At 47.1% G+C, this 24,431-nt stretch overlaps 1 protein-coding gene across 3 annotated transcripts in view; it reads left to right on the top strand.

Moving 5' to 3' along the window:
* Tmem241 (transmembrane protein 241) overlaps positions 1-12,430 on the top strand; it is a 126,965-nt gene extending 114,535 nt beyond the window's left edge. For 2 of the 3 annotated variants that reach the window (XM_029547271.1, XM_029547270.1), the window contains one exon: positions 10,332-11,810. In XM_029547271.1, the coding sequence (XP_029403131.1) occupies positions 10,332-10,550 (219 nt within the window). In that variant the 3' untranslated portion in view covers positions 10,551-11,810. Of the gene's footprint in view, positions 1-564; positions 630-10,331 lie in introns of all 3 variants that reach the window. The other variant, XM_021214871.1, reaches the window with a different exon arrangement.
* Positions 12,431-24,431: the final 12,001 nt, after the last annotated feature.

Raw genomic sequence — 24,431 nt, 5'->3', positions numbered from 1 at the left:
GTTCTGGAGTCTGAACCCTATGGCTGCCACTCCTAAGAGTCTTTTCTGGGATTTTTAGCTCTAGAAGGTGCAGGGCTAACCTCTTCCCTCTACCTTGGCTTAGTGCTAACCTCTGCTTCTATGATTCAGATAAATTACTGATTCAGCTGCTCTCTTTCTCCCAGGAAACACTTGGCTTCTTAGAATGTGTGTCACGGTCAAGAAAGGCTAGGGTGTTAGAAGAGGCAAAGAGATGATGCTTTATGGATGATAAGTGTTTACCCGGAAGACCTGGGCACCGGCTACCTGCACTGGGGATGGCTTGCTTCTGTGCACAGACACAGGATGAGCACACTGTAGTTAGCATAGGCTCTTCCTCGGGCAGATGGGGTAACTTTGGCACTACACCTCTCTTGTGAGAAGCTTAGAAATTAAATGCTTCTTTATGGGTTCCAGCAGGCCACAGGACATAGTGTTTTCCACATCACACTTTTGTTCAAGGCTAAATGCAGAGGACTAGTGGGCATCAACAGCTGGACTGGGAGGCGTAGACCTGCTGCTCTGAGACATTTGTTGTTTCTGCAGGTCATCACAGCTGGCTTGTCGATGTTGCTGTTTGATATGGCCCTGACCAAAGCAACTGTGGGATGGTAAGTTCTCTCTCTAGAGAGAAGACACAGTCCATCAGAAGAATGAGTTTGCTCAAATGAAGCAGGGGTGTGTGCTGGCTAGGTGTGTCCATCCTCAGTAAATTTCCACACTGGTGACGCCTTCCCTGTTTTATGTAGTCATTCGTTGGTTGGTTGTTGCTATACTAGGACTTAATGTTTCATGTGTCCTAGGCAAGCACTCTTGTATACTCCACCTCCTGCCTCAGATACTGGACTGGCAGGCATGAGCAAGCATACCCACTTCTTTATCTTTTAACAGTTATCAGTGTGTGAATTTACAGTGATAGCACTCCTATCACTCTTTTTTTTTTTTTTTAGATTTATTTATTTATTATATGTAAGTACACTGTAGCTGTCTTCAGACACACCAGAAGAAGGTGTCAGATCTCATTACAGATGGTTGCGAGCCACCATGTGGTTGCTGGGATTTGAACTCAGGACCTTTGGAAGAGCAGTCAGTGCTCTTACCCGCTGAGCCATCTCGCCAGCCCACTCCTATCACTCTTAAATGACTCATACAATATACAGTGTTATGCACAATGTTGTATGATTATACAGCATGTTCTTACATATTCTATATAAACTCTAACCAATACCCAGGTCACATGTCACCAGAATAACTTTTAGCCACTCACATCTCCAGTGGTGTGGCCAGCATTGGTGCCCGGGGTTCATTCCTGTGGCTGATCCCCTGGGGTACTGTCCGCGTTATGGAAACATGTGTTACATTTGAACCACAGTAGTTAGTTCCTATGGGCTAAATGTGAGGGGCAGCCCTGTCTGCCCAGTGAAGTCCGTGATGGTGAGTCCAAGGGGGTGAACTAGCATCCTGTGTGCTTTGGGATAGAAGGACTTCCTTCAGTAGCTGGATGTTTCCCACAGACCTGGTGTGTGTCAGGAGCTGTCCTTGAGTGTCCTTGCTACTTCTGTGGTGTCCACAGACAGTCATTCCCCTGATTGAAGGTAAGCCCTTGCCTAAGTCATCCCAGACAGACAGAGTGATCAGCTTTTGCTCACAGCATTCAGAACAACGAATCCATGTCCTCTCTTGGAGCGACATTTCCTCCAAGAGAGGAGGAAAAGAAGAAATGCTCCTCCACCTTCCTTCTCCTCTTCTTCTTTTTGTTTATTTTATTTCACTTTCATGTATTTATAAGTTGTTGTTGTTGTTGTTGTTGTTGTTGTTGTTGTTGTTGTTTGAGACAGGGCCTCACTATATAGCGCTGGCTGTCCTGGAACTATTGAGTATGCCAGACTGGCCTCAAACTCACAGCGATCCACCTGCCTCTGCCTCCCAGTGCTGGGATCAAAGGCGCACACCACTATCGCTAGTTTCCTCTTCTTTTTCCTAATAACTGTTTCGAGGACCTGAGAGATGACTCAGTCTGTAAAGCACTTAAGGAGGATCTGAGTTCAGTTCTTAAAACCAAAGCTAAGAAAGCCAGTGCAGTGGTGTGGTCATGTTAGTCCTGGGAAGGTGGAAACAGATGAATCCTGGGGCTTGCCAGCCAGTCCGTCTAGCCTACTGAGCAAACTTCAGCTCAGTGAGAGATACTTCAGAAACGTCTGAGTTGGTGTTCTGCTATTGTGAAGAGACACATGACCACAGAAACTCTTATAAAGGAAAACATTTCACTGGGGCTGGCTTACAATTTCAGGTATTTGTCTATTAGCATGGAGGGGAACATGGCAGCAGGCAGGCAGACATGGTGTTGGAGAAGTAGCTAAGAGTTCCATATCCAAAGACAACAGGAAGAGAGTCTCTGGGCTTGGAATGTGCCCTTTGAAATCTTAAAACCCACCCCTAGTGGCACAATAAGGCCACACCTCCTAGTCCTTTCAAATAGTGCCATTCCCAGGTGACCAGGGATTCAAATCTATGAGCCTGTGAAGGCTGATCTCATTCAAACCACCACAGAAAACAAGGCAGATGGCATTTTAAGGAACTTTGACACCCAGGGTTGTCCTCTGGCCTCTAGATGCATGTGTACAGAAGTGCATGCACACACACACGCACACACGCACACACGCACACATAAAATCTACTCATCTGCAGAGGGATAACTATGTCTGACATTTTTGCATTAATACAGCTTACTTGCACAATCCTCCTAGTTAATTGTTTTAAAAATTAAGACACAGAGTTTCTGAGACATTTAAGTGTTTCCTCCACCTCCAGCGCTGTAAAGCTGTGGGGGATTGTACCAGAGTTCAAATGCAGGTTTCCGTGCGTCCAAATCCCTATTGCCTAGTACTGCCTTGAGCACTGTCAGGACTTGCCAACTGCACAGTGTACAGCGTCAAAGCCCATAAGGGAGACAGATAGGAAACTGACTTAAATGATTCTCTTCCTACCGTAGGGATGTGTTACTCTGCCTCATGTTTCTGTAAAGGAGCCTGGAGAAGGTCCATTCACAGCTAGAGAGGTTTGCGTTGGCTCCGTTTCAGACATGTCCTTGCCTTTGGGCCTGAACGAGGCAGAACATCATGGCAGAGAGCGTATGATGGAGTAAGAAGCCGACTCCATGGCACAGCCTGTAAGCAAAGAATCAGAGAGGGCCAGAGCCTCATCTCCAGCAGCCCAGTTTTACCCAACCAAACCCCACCTCATAAAGGTTGTAGCCCTTCCCAACAGTGCCACAGGTGGAGTTTTTAACACATGGGCCACTTATCCAGACCACACCATCTATCTACTGTAAAGAACATGGTGATGGTCAGATGGAGGGAGCATGTCCTGGGATGAGACAGCACTAATTCCTGGTTAGGATCTGGCGTGACAACCTCAAAATGTCCATGGATCGTGTATAGGATAAAAACTTCATTATTGTAGCTGTATCAACTGTGTTTTGTTTATTCTTTCACAATTTCATTCATGGCTATGATGGATCTAGATCATATCTACCCTCAACTCACATCATCTATTCGCTTTGGAGTCCCCCACATGCTTCCTGTTCTCTGTCCCCTACCCCTGGCTTGTAATCTACTGAGTTAAATTAGTGCCATCTGCTGGAGTGTTGCTGGCACTTGTTGGTTTGGTTGGCCGGGTCTTGTTGGCTCTGCATAGCTGAGTTAGTTCCTGTGTCCAGAAGAGAGCATTCCATAGCACTCCTCCCGCCCTCCGCCCTCCTCTTCTATCCACACCTTCATCCATGATGTTCCCTGAGCTGTGTAGGGAAAGTTAGATTTTTAATATGGTAGCTATGATTCTGTTGAAGCCATGTTGATGTCCTTGTGCTGTGCCGCCTCTGGGGGGCTATGTTAATGTGAGTTTCCTGCATTACCATCTGGGGCCAGTGTGATATCTGTGGTCTGGGCTGCCTCCGAGGACATTGCCTGGGTCCTTGGGCCTACTGAAGCTGGGGGCCAGGTTTGTGGTCCGTGCTGTCACCGGAAGCCATGTGGAAGGACATGGTCCGTGCTCCCACTGACTATAAAGAACAAGGACCATGTTCCTTTTGCAGTGGTATTGATGATCGTAGAGACTGAGAAAGAGAGGCATTGGAAGACTTCTGTGACAACCCACCACTCCACTTCCAAAAAGTAGCAGCCTCAACGAAAGCTATTAAAGAGAACTCTTAAAAAGTGTGATAAAGAACGTAGACAGTAACTCCTCACAGTCGCTGGCCTCTGGTGAGGGGTGAAGGAGGGGAGGGACTCAGTTCTAGTCAAGGGGCGGGTCACTGAGAGCTTGACCACGCTCCAAGGAGGATATAGATAACACAAACTGCACTTTTTTTTTTTATAGTTGAAATTCTTCGTCTTCTTTTGGGAGGGAGGTCATAGGGTGAGGTTATCGTGGAAGGACAGGGTAATGAGTGTGAGGGAGTGCATGATGTGAAATTCCCAAAGAACCAAGGCAGGTGGATTGCTGCAAGTTTGAGGCCAGCCTGGTTCACGTAGTGGGCTCCAGGACAACCAGAGAGCTACACAGTGAGACTCTGTCTCAGACTAAAACAACACAAGAGGTTATCCTGAGTGCTGTATGCAGCCCGCGGGGACACTGTCAAAGCAGTGTGAGGTATTGTCTACTTCTCAAGGGAAAATGGAGTCAGAAAACCTTCGTGGGAACATAGGGTAGTTGTCTTGGGGAAGTCAAGTGGATGGGAAGAGTAGAAGGGAGAGAGGGTGGCAGTGCTCGGCAGGCAAACCTTGGAACTGTCGCCGGCTGGCAGCATGCCAGACCTGTCGCTGGTGGGAAGGGCTTGCTCAGGGTGTGGGATAGGAGAGGGCTAAGCCTTTCTTACCCAGGGAAGGCAGGGCTAGAGGTGCCAATGGTGAGATCAAGGATTCAGAGTGGGCTCTAAGCCACACAGCTAACCCCATACTTGCTCTCTCAGTCCTGAGACAGAATGATAGATGATGCCCTAAAACTGTCCAAAGAGGACACACAGGCCTTTTGTATGTAGTATGCATCGATGCATGGATGTGTGTGTGTGTGTGTGCGTGTGTGTGTATGCGCGTGTGTGCATGTGCGTGTGTGTGTACGTGTGCATGTGCGCATGTGTGTGTGCGTGTGTGTGCGCGCGTGCGTGTGCGTGTGCGTGTGCGTGTGTGTGTGTGTGTGTGTGTGTGTGTGTATGTGTGTGCCCGCCCATCTGAATGTATATGCCCCAGCATTTATGTGGTGGTCAGAAACAACTTCAGGAGTTGGCTCTCTCCTTCAACAGTGTGAGTCCCAGGGACTGAACTCAGCTTGTCAGGCTTAGAAGCAGACACTTTTACCATTTAATCATCTCACCAGCCCCAAATGTCTGTGTCCTGTCCTGGGGCACTTAAGTGATCATACTAGAATTCAAGCCCTGGCCTCCGTGTGTCCAAACCTTGCACAACTAATAAGGACCAGCAAAGACTGTCAGCAGCCCAGTTCAGTGTGCAAGGTCAAAGCCCACAAAGGAGACAGGGAAACTAGCTGAAGTTTTTCTCTTCCCACCTCCATGGTGCTAGGTTCAGTTCTTGGCAGTATTTTTCTTTTTTGCACACACACTTTCATATTTTGTATAGAATTTTAAAATGAACCAAAGAAACCCAGGTGTTGAGTTGAGCATGGAACATCTGAGCCAGGCGGTTCCCTGAGGTGAGGATGTGTTAAGGCAGACTAGTAAAGAGGTTGCTGTCTGGAAGGGACTATGTCTCCAGGCTGCTTCTATCCTATGGAATAGAGGCTATGCCCTGAAGAAAATGGAAAGAGAGGGCATTTGGATCCAAATAGAAGGGGCAGCATGTGTGCCTATTGCAAAAAGAACCCTTGGCTTTGGGTTTTTAGAACTTTTGAGGTTAGGGATTTTTTTTTCAGCCTCAAAGAATTTTCCAACCACAAAGTGAGGAACCAGAAGGGTGTGTCAAGCTGTAATTCCAACGTCTGTCTCTTACCAAGGTGGTTGGTCCGTGAAGAGCTCAAGTACCACTTGATGGCCAGGGCAGCTCTCAGGTTTCAGATAGGGGTGGTTGGTCTTTGTCTCCTGGGTATTTAAACTAATCTCAAAGAACAGGGCTTGCAGACCTTAAGGTTTTGTTTTTGTTTTGTGTTTGTTTTGTTTTATGTTTTTAGTTCTACTGCCTTATCCTGTACAGTTATTGTTTCTTATGTTTTGATTGATTTTTAAATTTTAAATTAGTCACTAGCATTTAGAAACGAGTGATTTCCTTCTACAAATCTAGATTTCCATACTCCTTTGAAAACGATGACCAACTGTGAGTTTGTGTTGGGTCTGTGACCACACATGGCAGCAGCAGCTGGGGTGGATAGACACTGCCCTCAGATCTCCCATGAGCATGGTCAGGGCCACGCCTGACTTGGCTTGCCTGCCTTCCTGGGAGGGTAGCATCTTAACTGAGCGAAGTAGGCCATCTAGAGTAGGGTGTCTGGGCTGGAGAGACAGCAGGGTGGGTAAAGGTACCTGCCTCTAAACTCAACCACCTGAGCTTGATCCAGCTCTCACAAACCGCTCCCTGACACTCACACATGTGCCCCAGCACACAGGCACTGACATCTCTTCCCTGGGAGGAGAAACACTAATTCAAGGTTCTGGGAAGGGAGTGGAGAGATTGTTATGTGAACAAGATCCTAAGAAATTTGTTCAGCTCAGCTCAAGACCTGGCAGCATCTCCCAGGCACCCTGGGCGTGGCTTTCAAAGTGGCTCTACGATAGACAGATGTATAAGTGTATCCCTCCCCACTGCTCCCAGCTCCCTCACTGTTGGGAATCCAGCATCACAGCCTTCCAAGGACCATACCTAAGAGTAGCTATCAACCATCATACCCAGTGTGTTAGCATTCAGAGTCTTAACTAAAAGCAACTGTGTCATGGAGCCATTTGTCTTGTTTTTCATGATCAAAAGTCCATTTTGAACTCATTAATTATTTAGATTTTTATATAATTCATTTTCTTTTCTTTTTTTTTTTTTTGGTTTTTCGAGACAGGGTTTCTCTGTATAGCTCTGGCTGTCCTGGAACTCACTTGGTAGACCAGGCTGGCCTCGAACTCAGAAATCCGCCTGCCTCTGCCTCCCAAGTGCTGGGATTAAAGGCCTGCGCCACCAGGCCCGGCTATAATTCATTTTCTAATTAACACAGTTTTATAGTTTATGCTGATTCAGAGGAGATTCAACACATGCAAGGGAGCTCACCCGTGAGCAGTCTCCCTGCTGAGAATTATTTGTGGTACCAGAGTTTCATTCCCCTTTGGGATGATACAAGTCTAAGGCTATGGGGAATGACCACAGTGCGTATACTTCCTTCTGAAGATTCCATGACAACTCTCTACCATTGGTCATTGTTCACTGGGTCTGCCATTCATCATAGGTGGACAACTACGACAGTCACTCAGATGTGATCTTTAAAAAACAATTGTAAAGAGCTGGGTATGCAGTTATGCGTACACACACACACACTCCAGTCCTGAAGAGGCTGAGGCAGGAGGACTGTAAGTCTGAGACCAGCCTGTGATACTTAGATCTAGAAAATAAAGTACAAACAACAATAACAAAACCCAACAATAAAGAACAAACAAATAACAAAAACAAAACAAAAAGAAAAGCGTTTTTAGTTATCTTTGAGTCAAGATATCCTATCCTGATTTTAGGGGCACTTCTTAGAGACTGCTCAAGTCTTGGCAGACAGAAAATGAATTTAGGAGCCAAGGGAAAATAACCTAATATTCTTTAAATCCCTTTAGGACTACAATGAATGAAATGTGTCAGTTTCCCATTTGAATCATATGTTGGGCATCTCATTTTAGAAGACATTATTCAGGACTTGAGATGGAGCTCAGTTGGTAGAGTGCTTGCCTAAGGTTGTGTAAAATCCTGGGTTCTACTTCAGTACCACATCAAATTGGGTGTGGTGTATTCTTGTTTACCTAACAAGTTTAACTACATTAAGACCTTTTATCAGATTGTGAACTTCGTTCTGCAAGGGAGTGAGACATTGGGGAACTACATTCTAGTGAGGTAATAAGGTAGGGAGTAAAAACCAAGAAGTTGGAATACACATACACACACACACACACACACACGCACACGCACACGCACACACACGTTGTGTGCTATGTCTGCATCTAAGGGAAAAGGCAGTCTGTTGAGTTCAGTGGGAACTAAGCAGGCAACCACAATAACAGATGAAAGGTGAGACAAGCTCTTTGGTCCCCGCAGGGGAAGAAAGAGACACTGAAATAACTCTGGAAGAGATGCCTGGAGTGGGTGTTTGTGGCCATGTGTGCTCTGCAGCCTGAGGTTTATGCCTCCATCTGGTGAAGTGTGTTCATTTCAGGAATGATGGGGATTACAAGGTTTGCAAACAGCCCAGTCAAGCTCCAACTTAAATAGTTGTAATACTATTAAGACTCCAGACCCCAAGTGAGATCTTCCTGCTGTCTGAAAAGCAACATCAAAGTTCACCTCTTGGCTCCTCAAGGTTCATTTCTCACCATTCACTAAGCTCCTTGGCGCTTCAGGAAGTCTCTCTGCCAAAGAGATGAATGCAAGGTTATTATAGCAGGCATTGTCCCAGCTGTGGGAGAGCAACTGGCCTAAGGCCAGCACAGCCCTGGTCCATTCCTGTGATTAAGGAGGATTAGTGAGAAGTGTTCAAAATGAAATTGTCCCGTAGCAGAGCTCTGTGCTGCCTTGCTTACGGGTTGCTCTATCTGTGTGCTTGCCCAGGGACACGAGGAAACATGGGTGGCCTTGATCAGATTCTGGGAAGAACAGCAGAGCTACTTCAGGTAAAGGAATGGCACCTTCAAGGAGAGCTTGTGGAGGCAAAGAATGACTTCCCTCCCCCTCATTCTTTGCCAAAGAGAACAGGTGGTAGAAATCCCTCAGCTCCTGGGGTCCCACACTAGACAAAAGCCAAGCAAGCTCCCCATCTTCCCACATAGGCATTTCTAGGTTGGTCTTTTGAAACATGGACCCTGACAGCGTCTCACTAAAGCAGTCCTATGGCAGTGATTGCAAGTCCCCTTGTACATGGTTCCTAAGACACCAATTCCAGCAACATCCCTGCTTCGAGTTAAATAAAGAGAGTGCTTTCTTTTCCTTCAGGCAGAGGGTGAGTAGCCAGCCCACTGCTACTGAGGCAGGGATTGTTTCTCTAGAAGCTCGTCTGGTTAGAGAATCGCCATGTATTTGTTGATACTCCATTATAGGCCAAGCACAGGTGGCTTCAGATATGTTATATGTCAGCCTCATACACACTAGGACTTGTGGTCACTTCCAGGTAAGGAAACAAAAGCTGCATGGATCTGAACGCATGACAGATTTTAAGTTTAGTTTGTTCCCATTCTCAATACTTAGTTCATTCTCGTACTAAAGAGCAGAGTGGTACAAAGCACCTGGATGTCAGCATTACCTGCATAGGTTTTCACTGGGAAGGTGGTGCGTGTGTTTCATATATTCAACATCTCAGACACATGAGAAATATAGAGACACCAGTGTTGAGTGTATGTGTGCTGAGCTTGCATAAGAGAACTGGGGTAGTAGTGGTCGGACAGAGAGGAAAGGAAGAGAGAGTCTAACCAAAGGGCAGCCGTCACTTCACTGACAGGGACCTGCCATCATGATCCCTTAGCAACGACCCAGCCCAGGTCCCAGAAACACAGCAGACACCAGATTGTCTACCGAGAAGATTAAAACAGAGGATGGAAAGGCCTCTGGGTGTATTACATTTTATGAATGTTAAAGTATCTAATATCTTCTCCCGGGCTGCAGTTCTTACATCTTAATTTTCGAATCGCCCACCGCATTTCTTTCTTTGTTGGTGGGAAATGTATAACTCCCATCTCTGTGCTCACCTTTAAATGTTCTGTTAGTCTATTAGAAGCCACACCCTTCTTAATTAAAAGGTTGTGTCTGTATAATTTCATATTCCACAATTCCCTTTAGCCAGAAGCCGCCAAGGGGTCATGGGAAGTTCTTTCCTGCTTTTTCCTTCAGCGTGTTAACCTGGTCAGGATATATGGGACCCCCGCCCTTCCCTAAGGAGGCCACCCACACCCCTCACTTTCCGCCCAGTGACTGACGGTTTCCCTTTAGTGATGTGATGGCTCCTGGGCTATACCTTGACCCAGGCTTGCCTGGGCTGGTCGTGGTAGAGCACCTCACTCTTCCATGTTGTTTATAGGTGCCAGACAGCGTTGCCAGCCTGCAGGGTGAGGAAAGTTGACCATATGCTACTTTTTGCAGCTTCCTGCTTGGTGGACTTGGCGAGGCCCTGCTGGTTTTCTCAGAGCGGAGGAGTTCCTCATGAAGACAGACAAGGAAAGGCAGCCTGCAGCTTGCTGCTGGAGGACACGGCACCTGGCCTCCCTCTTGAGAGCTATGGAAAGACCACATTACAGTGAGACCACGCTGAGGTTTCCAGCTGGGCAAAGCTGTGAGCTGCACATGCCCCAGCCAGGCTGAACACATGGATGGCTGATAACTGCAATAGCCCACTTTCTTAATATTAGGGGGACTTCCCAGGGACCTCTGCAGAGAACGGGCCCATCTTATATGCTGAACCATCTCCTCTCTGCTGCACCCAGTTCTGCGGGATCAAGAAGTAGAGGATCTTAATGGGATGGCTACATCCTACCAGATACTGCTTTGGAATTGATGTCACAGTCCATGGAGTCTTGTTGCACTTTGGGGAGTTGTCTTGTGTCTTTACATCTTGGAGTCACTTCTACCCTTTGATTTTTCTGTTTACCCTGGAGCCCATGCCTACCCACACAAAACAAGACACGTATGTTTATGACATGTGGGACAGGACAGGTGTGGGGGCTGATCAGGGGCGCTGGACCAAGTGGAACACCAGCCAAGAGCTTTAGCCTGGAGTGAGTGGCAGCCCTTGTGGTTATGCTGATGTAGTTCCAGCCTCTAATTTCCCCCACATTTCTCTTGTTCTTTTGAGTTTGTCAGGATGTGTTGAATCTGTAGACCATTGAACACAGGTAGATTAAGCAGGTAACCAATCAATTACCTGAAGTCTTTGAAGTATTCTGTAGTTCAGGTGGGACTTAAACACCACACCTTCTGCCTCAGCCTCCTGAGTGCTGAGATAGCTGGCACTAACTATATTATGCTTAGCATTTGTTCCCTAAAGTCTTTAATATGTGTGATTCCTTCATAGTTCAGAAGAGATCTCAAGTCATTGAGCACTGGATTTTCATCTCTTACACCAGATTATAAAAATTAAAGTCCCATAGCTCTAGAGAATATTCCACTTTATATAAAATATTCACTTGATTCTGAAGTCAGCAAGGCTTAAGAAAATAATGCTAGATATTCTTTTCATTGGTTGCTGTTGCAAGTCTTAGGTGGTTTGGGTCGTACTGAGCTTACTTCTTCAGCCGTCCAGTGTAGGAGACCCATGCCATTGACCCACAGAGACCCTCTGGGCTACGAGGACTGCTCCTTTTTGCGGGCTCAGACCCAGGATGAATGAGAGCAGCACATTGTTGCTATTTATTCCCCAGCTTGTTGGCAAACAGAATGAAACAGGAGGATAGATTGATGTGTATAGAATGTGAGGACCTTTATTTCCTGTTCTTTCCTGATCCCTGCTCATCATTTAAGGTGAAAATGTTCCAATACTTTATGCCTGTGTACTTTTCAATTTGCTGTCTTAGAATATTTTTTACATTTATTTATTCTATTGTTTTATGTGTATTGTATACCACATGTGTGCCTGGTACCTGTGAAGGTCAGAAGAGGCCATCAGATCTACAGAAACTGGAGTTACAGACAGTAATGCGCTGCCACGTAGCTGCTGTGAATTGAACTTGTGCTCTGCAAGAGTGATATCAACTGCTGAGCTAACTCGACTCCCCAGCTCTGTAATTTGCCTTTTTAAAATATTTTTATTTAAATTGTCTGTATGTTTATAAGTTTGTGCATAATGAGTGCAGGTGCCCCAAGAAGGCCAGAGGAGAATAACGGATCCCCTGGAGTTGGAATTATGGGAAGTTATGAGCTGCCCAGTGTGGGTTCTGGGAGACAAACTCTGGTCCTCTACAAGAGCATTGCATGGTCGTAACTGAGCGTGTCTCTTCATCTAGTGTAGCAAACCAGTAAGTAGATAGTAATGTCCTATAGATCAAATAGAGACTCTGAGCTTAGAATTTTCCTGTTTCAAATACCCACAAACCTCTCTACTGCTCCCCTTCCCCCGACTTCCCTTTTGCAAAAGTGGGTGGTATCTGTCCAGATGTCATCCTGTCCTAAATGTCATTTAAGCAATGGAGAGTCCTCAGGTGGAGAGAACCACACAGCTGCTAATCCCAGCGCCATCTCTAGCAGGATGAACCTTTACTGAGAAGCGTCAGACACTTCAGTGTAAAGATGTCTAGCAGCTAGTGCTTTGTTTTTCAACCACATTTGAGTGCCATTGTTCCTGAGTCTCTCTCAGGTATTTGTGTGTGTGTGTGTGTGTGTGTGTGTGTGTGTGTGTGTGTGTGCTGAGAAGGTGAGATGGGACCAGTTGCTCCTTCAGTGCACCGACCTGTGTCCTCAGCTTCCATCTGTGTTCGGAGTTTCTTTCTTTAAAGTGTGGCCACCATCTCTTATCCCCTCCTCCTCATGCTCAGCTCTGAAAGTTCAGTGAACCCAGGGATGCATGAGGGCCTGCCATCACTGAGCTCTGAGCTCTGCAGTGAGTCCCTGGGCCCAGGCTTCCAATGTATCCACAGACCTCATGCTGTCATGCCTACTCAATTCTGAGTTCTTACCAGCTCCATTTGTTTGTTTGTTTGTTTGTTTGAGGCAGGGTCTCTATTATGTAGCCCTGGCTGTCCTACTGTATGTGTAGACCAGGCTAGCCTTGAACTAGCCTGCCTTTGCCTCCCAGTACTGAACTTAAAAGGCATCCTACCATCCCTGGCTCCAGCTCCATTTCAAAAGCAGGGTGAAGTGTTGTTGTTATTGTTGTTGTTGTTGTTGTTGTTGTTCCTTGCACAAATGAAGAGCATGCCTTCTTTCAAGGGAGGCAAAGTGTGCGTTAAGACTACACTACCATCGACATAAAATGCAGCCATTTCTTTTCTTGGTAATTTGCCTGTGCCCTTTTCAACCCCAGCACGGGAGAACTGCAGAAATGGTTGGTTGTGCCCCTGACAGTTCTTAGGGTTGTTGTTGCTTTGCGCTTTGATTTTTAACAGTGTTTCCTCTTGTGGCCCAGGCTGACTCTGAAGTCAAGCCCATCTGCTTGCCTCAGGCCCTGAGTGATCATGACTTAAGCTCAGGCATAGGCCCCTTCCCCCCCCTTCCAGGCCTCTTGGCTCACACCAGTGAAGCCCACAGTGCCTTCTAGACATGGGATATTCTATTCCTGTTGGCCACAATGAAGAATTCAATAACCATTGGCCAGATTTGGATTTGCTCTAAATACTAATTTATCCTTTAAAAAAGTGACATCCTATAAGAAGATTTAATGTTAAAGTGTCAATAGGTCTGGGCATGGTGGTGCATGCCTTTAATCTAAGCACTCAGGAGGCGCAGGCAGGGGGATCTATATGTGACTTTGAGGCCAGCCTCGTCACCAGAGTTCCAGGCTATCTAGGGCTACACGGTAAGACCCTGTGTCCAAAGCAAAATGAGTAACTTGACATAAGAGGGCATCCAATCCCACTACAGATGGTGTGAGCCACCATGTGGTTGCTGAGAATTGAACTCAGGACCTCTGTAAGAGCAGTCAGTGCTCTTAACCTCTGAACCATCTCTCCAGCCTGAATATAAATATTTTTTACCTTTTAAAATGTTGACATAGGACACTCAGTTTGCAGACATGGGCCACATTTTATCGTCATCTTGAGTTTAGGGCTGTGGTTGGCTGCAGCTGCTGACTCTTGATGCTTATTGGATCCCACTGAGTCCCTCTCCAGGCTCCAGGCATTTTGTGTTGTGGGAGACATTTTCGCCATTTCCCAAGAGGATTAGAGAGATCTGTAATGTCCAGGGCTGCTGCTGAGTTAGCTGGCTCAAATAGCATGCCTGACACCACAGCTTAAAAAGAAACCAAGTGGACTGAGCTTACAGCTTTAGCCCAGTGTGTGTTTGTGTGTGTGTGTGTGGGGGGGGTACTTTTGAACATCTAGGCAGCCAGAGGCAGGTGGGGGTCAGACAGACATGGGGGGGGGGAGTTGCTATGATGACAAGCAGCTTTGGGGGACAGGATGAGGCCTACAAAGCTTGCAGGCAGAGTTGCTGTCCCCTGCCCCAGTGACCCAGCATAAGGAGTGGACAGGTGCTCCAGGCCAGGTGCAGACCCTTCTCTGGCTGCAGCAGGCTCCGGCTCCCCCTTGGGTTGTCATTCTGGTGGAGGAGATGTGAGCAGCCTGGGAATGAGTGGGACGCATAGATGTCTGAGTAAATGCAGACGGGTGGTATCCCGTCCTCCCAGTAGCCCATCCATCACTACAGTTTGCCATAGGCCTATTGCTCACCTATACAGCATCTCACCTGCTCTTCCCGGGAGGCCTCTGAGAGGGCATCATCCTTAGAGTCATTATTTGGAGGACACAGAGTCAGGGGAGGTAAGGTCCCTGAGGCCCAGCTTGCTAGAAAGGGTGTGAGGATTTGGAGGTGGGCTTTGAGCACACAGCCTCCACCCATGGTGGTCTGGCATCTCCAGGAGAGGAGTGTGCCTCCAGGAAGTTGAGTGATATAGCTTGAGAATAGGGCTGGAAGAGTGCGGCGGGGCTGGCTGCCGTGCGTGTGTGTGTGTGTGTGTGTGTGTGTGTGTGTGCGCGCGCGCGCGCGCGCGCGTTCGCATGTGTGTCCGTGACTGTCCGTCCATCCATCCATCTGTCTGTCTGAATGTGTGTCTACCAGGCTTCAGGGCAAATGTGTTATGGTATGCTTTTCTCCGCGCTGGCAAGATTCCATACCCCAGACTGGACAGGAAACCTTCACAAGGTCAGCCGCTACTAGGCCAAGATTCCAGAGTCACTCATAAAAGCAGTCAGCCGGGAGAACTTCCCATGCTCCAGGTTGTTCCTCAGCCTCTGCGCTTCCCTATTCTAAACAAGCCAGGAATCCAGCTGCTGACTGCCAACTCCAGCAGCCTGAGGGGTATCTGCAGGCCTCTGAACTGGGCAGCGCACCATGGGGAGTTCCAAGTCCTTGTAGAAACACCTCAGGGAGGGAAGACACCCTTGATCCCCCCTCAGTGAACTGGGGGTTCTGTGGCCTTGCTGGGAGTTGGTTTCACTCTGGTAGTCTGACCAGCAACGGACAACCCTGGGTAAGATAGTTTGGCACACGTGTCCCTGTAGTTCACTCTGGGCTCAGCCAGGAGAGGCCTGAAGGATACCCCACCCCTGTCCTTGGCAGCTGTGGGCAGAAGCTCATTTAAACAATTGCCTGAGCCAGAAGGAACCTTTGAGTCATTTCTTTCCTGCTCTCTGAGAAGGGCTGGCAAAGGCCTCTATGCCCATTTGTCTTCAAGTTGGAGACTCTGAGACTCAGGGAGAGGCAGAAGAACCCTTAGAAGTTCCAGGGACGGAATCCAGACACCAGCCACCTGGGTGGGTTGATCTGTAGGACGAGTTAAGTGATGGTACTGTGTCACTAAAAAGGCTTCAAATGCGAGCTAGCAGCTGGCTGCCATCTGAGCCTCCCTCACTTTGTGAGGGCTTTTAAGCCGCAGTCTTTCATTCAACAGACTCATACTAAGACAGGCTTTTGTTGCTTTCTAGAAGGGCTAACCTGCTCTCCCTGACCCTGTCTGGGGCTGGCTCTTTTTTACTGTAAAGCTGTCTATGAGACAGAATCTCCCTCCTAACAGACAGCTCCTGTGGCTTTCCGTGTGATTGATCTGTGTGGCACCAGATGCGAGGCAAGCCCACCTCTCCTCAGAGGCCGAGCCTTCAAGGAGACACAGACTGAGCTCAACCCTGGGCCCTGAAGTGTTTTCATTTCAAGTGTACAATTCAATTTAGTAGTTTTCTATTTCAATTTCAGACCTTTACAACCACTGTCCCCATCTAATTATACAACTTTTTTACCCTAAGAAGAATTCTAATGTGCATCACCCCACCCCCTCTGCCCTGTGTAAATACACTTAGTCTGAGGCCTGTGCCTGAGCAGGGTTGTAGATTATGTGGTCTGGGGTGTTGCATCTCTGCTTTCCTTCTCTGTGTAGGTAGGAGGGGAGGGAGGGGAGGGCCACTCCTGTGCCTGGGTTGTGGAACCCATGGGATGGCCCCTGTATTGGGTAGGTGAGCTTTGGAAAGACAGCATCAAGTGAGTGTGCCCTGCATCCTTCCAGACCCAGGTGGCCAGTTTCAAGTTTTCTTTCCCAGACAGTTCTGTGTTGTTCTCACCGCTGTATAAAATCTGTTCAGCATAATAGCTGTCTTGGGATTAGAGATGTGGCTCCCCGCTTTCTGTGGTGAGGAGGGACAGGAGAAACGAGATGTAGTCACCATTATCAGGAAGCACCACTTAAACTTTTAGCTCCAGCCCTAGGGGGTCTTGAAGATGCTTCTTATTCACTGTACAGTGTATCTGTGGACCCACTACCTATATGAAGTGTCTGCTTTAAGGAGGATGTTCCTTGGAGAAGACAGTCTTGGAGGTGTCATTATCCTGATAGAACAGGGTCGTATGTGCTTGGAACAGGAGGAGGCATTCAGGAGACAGAACACAGGCTTCCTCTAAGAGCTGCTGATCTCAGGGTCCCCAACCACTGCCTTGATCTTTGGGAGAAAGCTAGGTTGGGAACTCCATCCTGGAGGCTGGGAACAGATTCGGTGGTCAGAAGGTCTGCACACTAGCCAGCTTCTCCATCGTCGTGGTGACAAAGGCCTAGTGAAGACAGCTGGAGAGGGGCTGTTTACTTTGGCTCATAGCTTCAGAGATTTGGGGTCAAGCTTGGCTGGATCTACTGCATTGGGTCTTGTGTAAGGCATAATGTCATGGAGGTTGGAATGTGTGGCCAAGGCAGGAAGCAGAGAGTGGAAAGCAGCCAGGACAACATGTCCTTCCAAGGAATGACCGTAGGGACCCATTTCCTTCCGTCAGTAAAGCTCCCATCTCTTCTGCAGATAGTGTTGCCATTGCAGGACCAGGTTTTTAACATGTAGTCCTCAAGTCTGGAATAGCTATCCATTGGTGCTAAGCTCGAATCTCACCTTGCAGGATGAGACAACTGATCCCATGAGCCTGGAACAAAAGCTAGAAGGAGCCCATCTCTGTGAAGCCGTGAATCCCCTTGTTAGTAGGGAAGCCACTGCAAACCTTTCCTATGAGAGAAAATAACAACATCCTTTGTCTTAGTTAGGATTTCATCGCTGTGAGAGACACCATGACCATGGCAACTCTTATAAAAGAAAACATGTAGCTGGGTCTGGATTACAGTTAGAGGTTTAGTCCATTATGGCAGGAAGCATGGCAGCGTGCAGGCAGACATGGTGCTGAAGAAGGAGCTGAGAGTTCTACAGCCAGATCCTCAATCATCAGGAAGAGACAGTGGCCCACTAGCTAGGCTTGAGCATCTAAGACCTCAAAGCCTGCCCCAGGTGACACTTTCTCCAACAACACCACGCCTACTCCAATAAGTCCCTGTCTAATAGTGCCACACTCCCTATGGGCCCATGGGGGCCACTTTTATTCAAGCTACCTCATTCTTCATTCAAGCCACTGTTATTTCTAGATTCTGCGACAAACCTAAAAATCATCTCTAAGCAGTCATGGATATAGTGGAAAGGCGTGCTTTGAGGCATGTAAGATGAACATGTGTGAGTGTCCCTTCCCTTAGTATCTCTATCTGTCTTCTCTTCCCAGGTATTCTAAGTCCCAGCAACCTGAGGCTAGGGTCTTTCTGTTCACAGAAGATACTCAGTGGTTTGGACATGAGCAACCTCAGTCCTCTACACTGGCTAGTTCCATGGTCTTGGGCTCTCCAAATCTTAATTTCTTTAAAGGTAGAAATGGGATTTATAGTACCAAGGCTGTTTTAATTACTTTGTTTTAAATATGGTGTCTGATGCCTATAGCAGTTTAGACAATCAGGAAATGAAATTCAGGGTCCCGCCTTTTCCTAAGATTAAACCTCTGACATAAACGTTAAGTCTCTGACACTCCATCTCACTTCCTTTGCCTTCTTTGGGTCTCAGGAACCCCTCTGGACCTGTGGCCCCTGGGTTGCCTGTGTCTCAGTGATAGGTCCTTCCAGGCTACCCAACTCGAGCTCAGAGAAGCCAGTGCCTGGCCAGGAGACAGGGAATGTGGGAATTTTCATTCTATTCATGGATCCTGGTCAAAGGGGGTCTTCCCCTGGAGAGAGTAGGAAGTTGACTCAAAAGGCAGATGGAGTTTTCTACTCTTCCCTGCTATTTCCGTTGGCTTTTGTAAAGTGTTGAGCCGTTTCCTCACTCTCTGGGCTTGACTAGCCTTGTAAATTCATCTGGCCACTAACTGTAATGAAACTAATAGTTCCCACTTTGAATCTCGACTCCATATAGCTGTGTATAAGCCCCTGTGCTCCCTTGGACTTGTTGAGAGTCTCTTCCTGACTGAGCTTTAGGAGAGATAGCTCTGAGTCTGTCGTGATCAGGCCTTAGTGTGTTGAACCCTGTTCAGTAAGAATTCTGCTAGGCTAGTGTCTTAGGGTTTTACTGCTGTAAAGAGACACCATGACCAAGGCAACTCTTATAAGGACAACCTTTCATTGGGGCTGGCTTACAGGTTCAGAGGCTCAGTCCATTATCAAGGCAGGAGCATGGCAGCGTCCAGACAGACATGATGCAGGAGCTGAGAGTTCTATGTCTTCATCTGAAGGCTGCTGGCAGAATACTGACTTCCAGGCAGCTAGGATGAGGGTTTTAAAGCCCAAGCTTACAATGACACACCTACTACAACAAGGCCACACCTCCAAATAATGCCACTCCCTGGGCTAGACATACTCAAACCACCACAGCTAGCTTACTGAGAGTGCATACCTTCATGCCTAACCATGCACACTGGCTTTCACCTCCAGTATCAGACATTGAGTTCTGTCTCTCAAGTCTTGGTTCCTTCATCTGCATTAGGTGGAAGGTAAGAGGCCATGTGGAAAGGATCAGTGCTGGTCTGGGTACTGGGTGCTAGCCATGGAGATCCCTGGGACTCTGGCCCGCCTGGAGAGGCCAAAGAGTTGCCACTCTCCAAACCAGAGCAAGGAAGGCTGCCAGCCTCTTCCTCAGACACCACTGCCCCAGAGTCAGTGGCAGGCAGCAGGGCACAGCAGGCAGCTAGGAGCTGGGGTCTGAGGGTGGGGGAGTGGGGGGATGGGGGTGAGAGGGTGGCCCTGAGCAGGAAGTGACTGTGGTCAGCTGGAGCAGTTTCTCATGAAGAGAGTTTCAGAAGAGAATACTTTCCCCAAGTGTCACAGTCCAATGTGACACAACTCAGATGATTTTCAGTGAAATAACTCGAGCCCTTTATCCCTTGTGGATATAATCTTATAAACGCTTTGGGGTGGTTGGGGTCTAAAGGCAGATGCTTTCTATTGGCCTGGTCTGGGATGTTAGAGATGCCTCTTCTGCATGTGGAAGGGCTTCAGGTGTTGTCCCCACGCAACCAGTTGCCACAGTCTTCGTGGCCTGTTGTGATCATGTGTTTCAGGTCAGGGAATAGGGAGTAGATTTAAATGCCTACCATTCTCAATTCGAGAATTGCTGGGGTTCCCGGATCTGCTCGACCTTAGTAGGTGTTCTGTCCGGTCTCACGGCCCACTGCTTCCCAGAGCAGACCAGCCCTCCAAGGCAAGGCTGAGCTATTCCAGCCAGCCCTCAGCAGACTGTAGACCCGTGACAACATCTGGTCAAGGTAAGCTGAACTTCTGCCTACCTCAGAGACTTATGGAAAATAAGATGGCTGTTAGTTTAAACCACTAAGATTTAGGTGCCACATGTCATCAACAGGGAGAAGAAAGGTCAGAACAACAGAGCAGGGGACAGCGGCAAAGGTTCTCTGAGGTAAGTACAGAGTGGGCATTGTGGTTTCTAGCTCGTGTGTGTGAGTGTGTGTGTGTGTGTGTGTGTGTGTGTGTGTGTGTGTGTGTGTGCGTGCGCGCGTGCGTGTACCTATGCAGTGCAGTGCTGGGGTGAGGGGATATCAAACCCAGGGTGCCACACACACTAGGCACACACTTTCTCACCAGACTAATCATCCTGCCAACCTTTGTCTTTGGTGGCCAGCCCTGAAGAGAGATGTCAGAGAAGTGGATTTGCAATAGGCCTGTGTCACTCCCTCAGCCACCAGACAGCAACCAAGAGTCAAAAGAGGCTGTGATAATGTCAGGGTTGACTTAGCAGTTTGTTCCAGCCAGGCAACAATTATGTTCTACACTCCTAAGTGAACACATATGAGGCTGAGCTGTAAATAACAGCCTGAAGAGCTGATACGTCAGCACCCAGCACTGGAAGCTGGAATAACAGTCTTCAGTGCTCTGCCTGCAGCCCACGCTGCCCCGGGCTTACTGCTGCCCCAGGCTTACTGCTGTCCCAGGCTTCCTGCTGTCCCTGGCTTCCTGCTGCCCCGGGCAGCTTCCCTGGCAGCTCAGCATTTTATATTTGGTTTTGAAGTTCTGGAGATTGAATTCACAGCCTTGGATATGCTAGGTAAAGTGTTCTCCATTAAGATATGAAACAGCCTTTTTTATTCTTATAGTTGTCCCTGTTTGTTCTCATTTGTATTTATGTCTACGAGGTGCCTAGGGAGGCCAGAAAAGGGGGTCAGATCCCAGACCTGAAGTATCAGGCATCCATTATGAACTATTTAGTATGAGTGCCAGGAACTGAAGCCAATTCCTTTTGAAGAGCAGTATGTACTCTTAACTACTGAGCCATCTCTCTGGCCCCCTTAAAATAGTTTTTAACCTTTAATTAATTAATTAATTGATGATTGATTGATAGTGTGTACATATGCACAAGCCTGTGTCTGTGGTCATGCCAGAAGACCACTTGTTGGGAGTTGGGTTTTTTTTCTACCAAATGGTTTCCTGGGATTGAACTCAGGTTTTCACACTTGGCAGTGGGTGCTCTCACCCTTCAGCCATCTCACTGGCCCTGGGCTCTTGATTCAGAATTGGAGGCAATGCAGAGACACTAGATACACGTGTGATATTGAACAGCCGTCACCATGGCCCTTTTGCAGAACCTCTGTATCACCCCAGCAGAGCTCCATACACATTTTCCCTTCTCTCACCCCCAGCCCACGTGACCACTGTTCTGCTGTATAGTCTGTTAATTCCAGACACCGAACAGCAGTGGGTCCCGCCTCTGTCCTCTTGGTCCTCATAGCTTCCTGCTCTTACCAAATGTTCCCAGGCATCAGAGGAGCAGTCCAGTGAGGGCACTGGAGCTCCATTTTCATTAATGTCCCACCTGTTTCCTTTGCTACACTGCAAGAATTAGACCACATGACATTAGCCTTGGGATACAGGCAACACCCTTTACCACCAAGTCTCCAAGTAAGGTAAGACACATCCCCCTTCTTCGCTCATCTTCTGGAGAGCTTTCAAGGACCCCTTCTTCTTTCTATCCTTTATGTTGGCTTGTTCTTAATAAGCACCTTTGCCCTCCAGTCAGATGATGGTGGAGCATGGCTGGCTGGAAAGCCATCTCAAGTATGTCCTAGCAGCCCCAAGGGGGCACTGTTCATTTTCCGTGAGCAGCCTTAAAACAGTGGCCCACAAAACCTGAACTCCAAAACTAGATATATAGTGATTGCTTTAGTCTCTGAGTCTTGGAGCAACTTGGAATCCTGTCAGTCTTTTGGGGCCAGAAAAACCCTGGAGGAGCCTGGGGGTCTGTAAATATCCTGCTTGTGTATGTTCATGAAGTCAGTGAGAAGATGAAGTGTGCACATCACCAAGTTTCCACTTTCTTTTTTCTTTTATTAGATATTTTCTTTATTTACATTTCGAATGTTATCCCCTTTCCTAATTTCCCCTCTGAAACTCACCTATCCCTTTCTCCCTCCCCCTGCTCCCCAACCCACTCACTCCCATTCCTGGCCCTGGCATTCTCCTATACTAGGGCATAGAGCCTTCACAGGACCAAGGGCCTCTCCTCCCACTGATGTCCGACTAGGCCATCCTCTGCTGCATATGCAGTTAGAGACACGAGTCCCATAATGTGTTTTCTTTGATTGGTGGTTTAGTCCCAGGGAGCTCTGGGTGTACTGGTTAGTTCATATTATTGTTCCTTCTATAGGGCTGCAAACCACTTCAGCTCCTTGCTTAAGTTCTCTAGCTCCTTCATTTGGGACTCTGTCCTCTGTCCAATGGATGATTGTGAGCATCCACTTCTGTATTTTCCAGGCACTGGCAGAGCCTCTCAGGAGACAGCTAGATCAGGCTCCTGTCAGCAAGCTCTTGTTGGCATCTGCAATAGTGTCTGGGTTTGATGGTTGCTTATGGGATGGATCCCCAGGTGGGGCAGTCTCCGGATGGTCATTCTTTCAGTCTCTGCTATGAACTTTGTCTCTGTAACTCCTTCCATGGGTATTTTGTTTCCCATTCTAAGAAGGATCAAAGAATCTACACTTTGGTCTTCATTCTTCTTGAGTTTCATGTGTTTTGCAAATTATATCTTGTGTATTCTGAGTTTCTGGGCTAATATCCACTTATCAGTGTATGTTCTTATCATGTATGTTCTGTGATTGGGTTACCTTACTCAGGATGATATCCTCCAGATCCATCCATTTGTCTAAGAATTTCATAAATTCGTTGTTTTTAATAGCTGAGTAGTACCCCATTGTGTACATGTACCACATTTTCTGTATCCATTCCTCTGTTGAGGGACATCTGGGTTCTTTNCAGCTTCTGGCTATTATAAATAAGGCTGCTATGAACATAGTGGAGCATGTGTCCTTATTACATGTTGGAGCATCTTCTGGGTNTATGCCCAGGAGTGGTATAGCTGGGTCTTCAGGTAGTACTTTGTCCAGTTTTCTGAGAAACTGCCAAACTAATTTCCAGAGTGGTTGTACCAGATTGCAATTCCACCAGCAATGGAGGAGTGTTTCTCTTTCTCCACATCCTTGCCAGCATTTGCTGTCACCTGAGTTTTTGATCTTAGCCATTCTGACTGGTGTGGAGTAGAATCTCAGGGTTGTTTTGATTTGCATTTCTCTGATGATTAAGGATATTGAACATTTTTTTTACGTGCTTCTCAACCATTTGGTATTCTTCAGTTGAGAATTCTTTGATTAGCTCTGTACCCCATTTTTTAATAGGGTTATTTGGTTTTCTGGAGTCCAACTTCTTGAGTTCTTTATATATATTGGATATTAGCCCCCTATCAGATTTAGGATTTGGTAAAGATCCTTTCCCAATCTGCATAGAAACAAACACTTATCTAGGACTAATTGGCTATTCTGGGTCTTTTCCATATCAAATTGCAGATTTTCTTTCTATTTATATGAAGAATGAGATAAGGATGTTGATTGTGATTTCATTGAGTCAGTACATTGTTTTGGTAGGAAAGTCTTTTTCACAACATTAATTCTACTAAGCTCTATGTACACTTGGGGGATCTTCTAGTATGTTTCGTAGTTGCTTTCTTCACACATTTGAAGGTTTCATTGTAGAGGTTCTTTTTTTAATATCTTTTGTTATGTATATTCTAAATATTTTATTTTACTTGAGAAACTGGGAAGAGGAGCGTGTCCATCTCTTTCTCAGCAGGCTTGTTACTCATATGTATTAAGACTGGTCCTGCCGGGCATGGTGGCGCACGCCTTCAATCCCAGCACTCCGGAGGCAGAGGCAGGAGGATTTCTGAGTTCGAGGCCAGCCTGGTCTACAAAGTGAGTTCCAGGACAGCTAGGGCTACACAGAGAAACCCTGTCTCGAAAAACCAAAACCAAAAACAAAAATAACTGGTAAATTTTGTAAGTCAATTATGTATCTTAACACTTTGCTGTAATTACTGATAATGTCACAATTTTTCTAGTCAAATTTTGGGAACATTGAATATAAGATAATATAATCTTCAATTGAAAATTTAAAAAAAAAATCTCTTTCAAAGTAAACCATCAGAGACACAGCACCAGTGGTTGCTACCTCAGAGGGGAAGGAGGAGAGGAAGGAACAGTAAACCTGAGAGAGAACAAGGCCAGGGCCTTCTGAGGAGGAGAGCCTTCCTCCAAGCTACAGAGGAGAGCCTAACTAAGAGCAAGCATGGGTGTGGGGGAGGGGACTCTTCAGAGAGCAGCCTTTGGAGGAATATCTCTGAGAAAAATCTCCATAAGCAGTCTCTAGGTCACTCCCCCAAAACAAAGAAATATGACCTTTTTGGGGTGACCAGAATTTTC

The sequence above is a fragment of the Mus pahari genome, chromosome 15 (genome assembly GCF_900095145.1).
Source record: "Mus pahari chromosome 15, PAHARI_EIJ_v1.1, whole genome shotgun sequence".
In the NCBI taxonomy this organism is placed as follows: Eukaryota; Metazoa; Chordata; class Mammalia; order Rodentia; family Muridae; genus Mus; species Mus pahari.
This window is presented reverse-complemented; position numbering and strand designations above follow the sequence as displayed.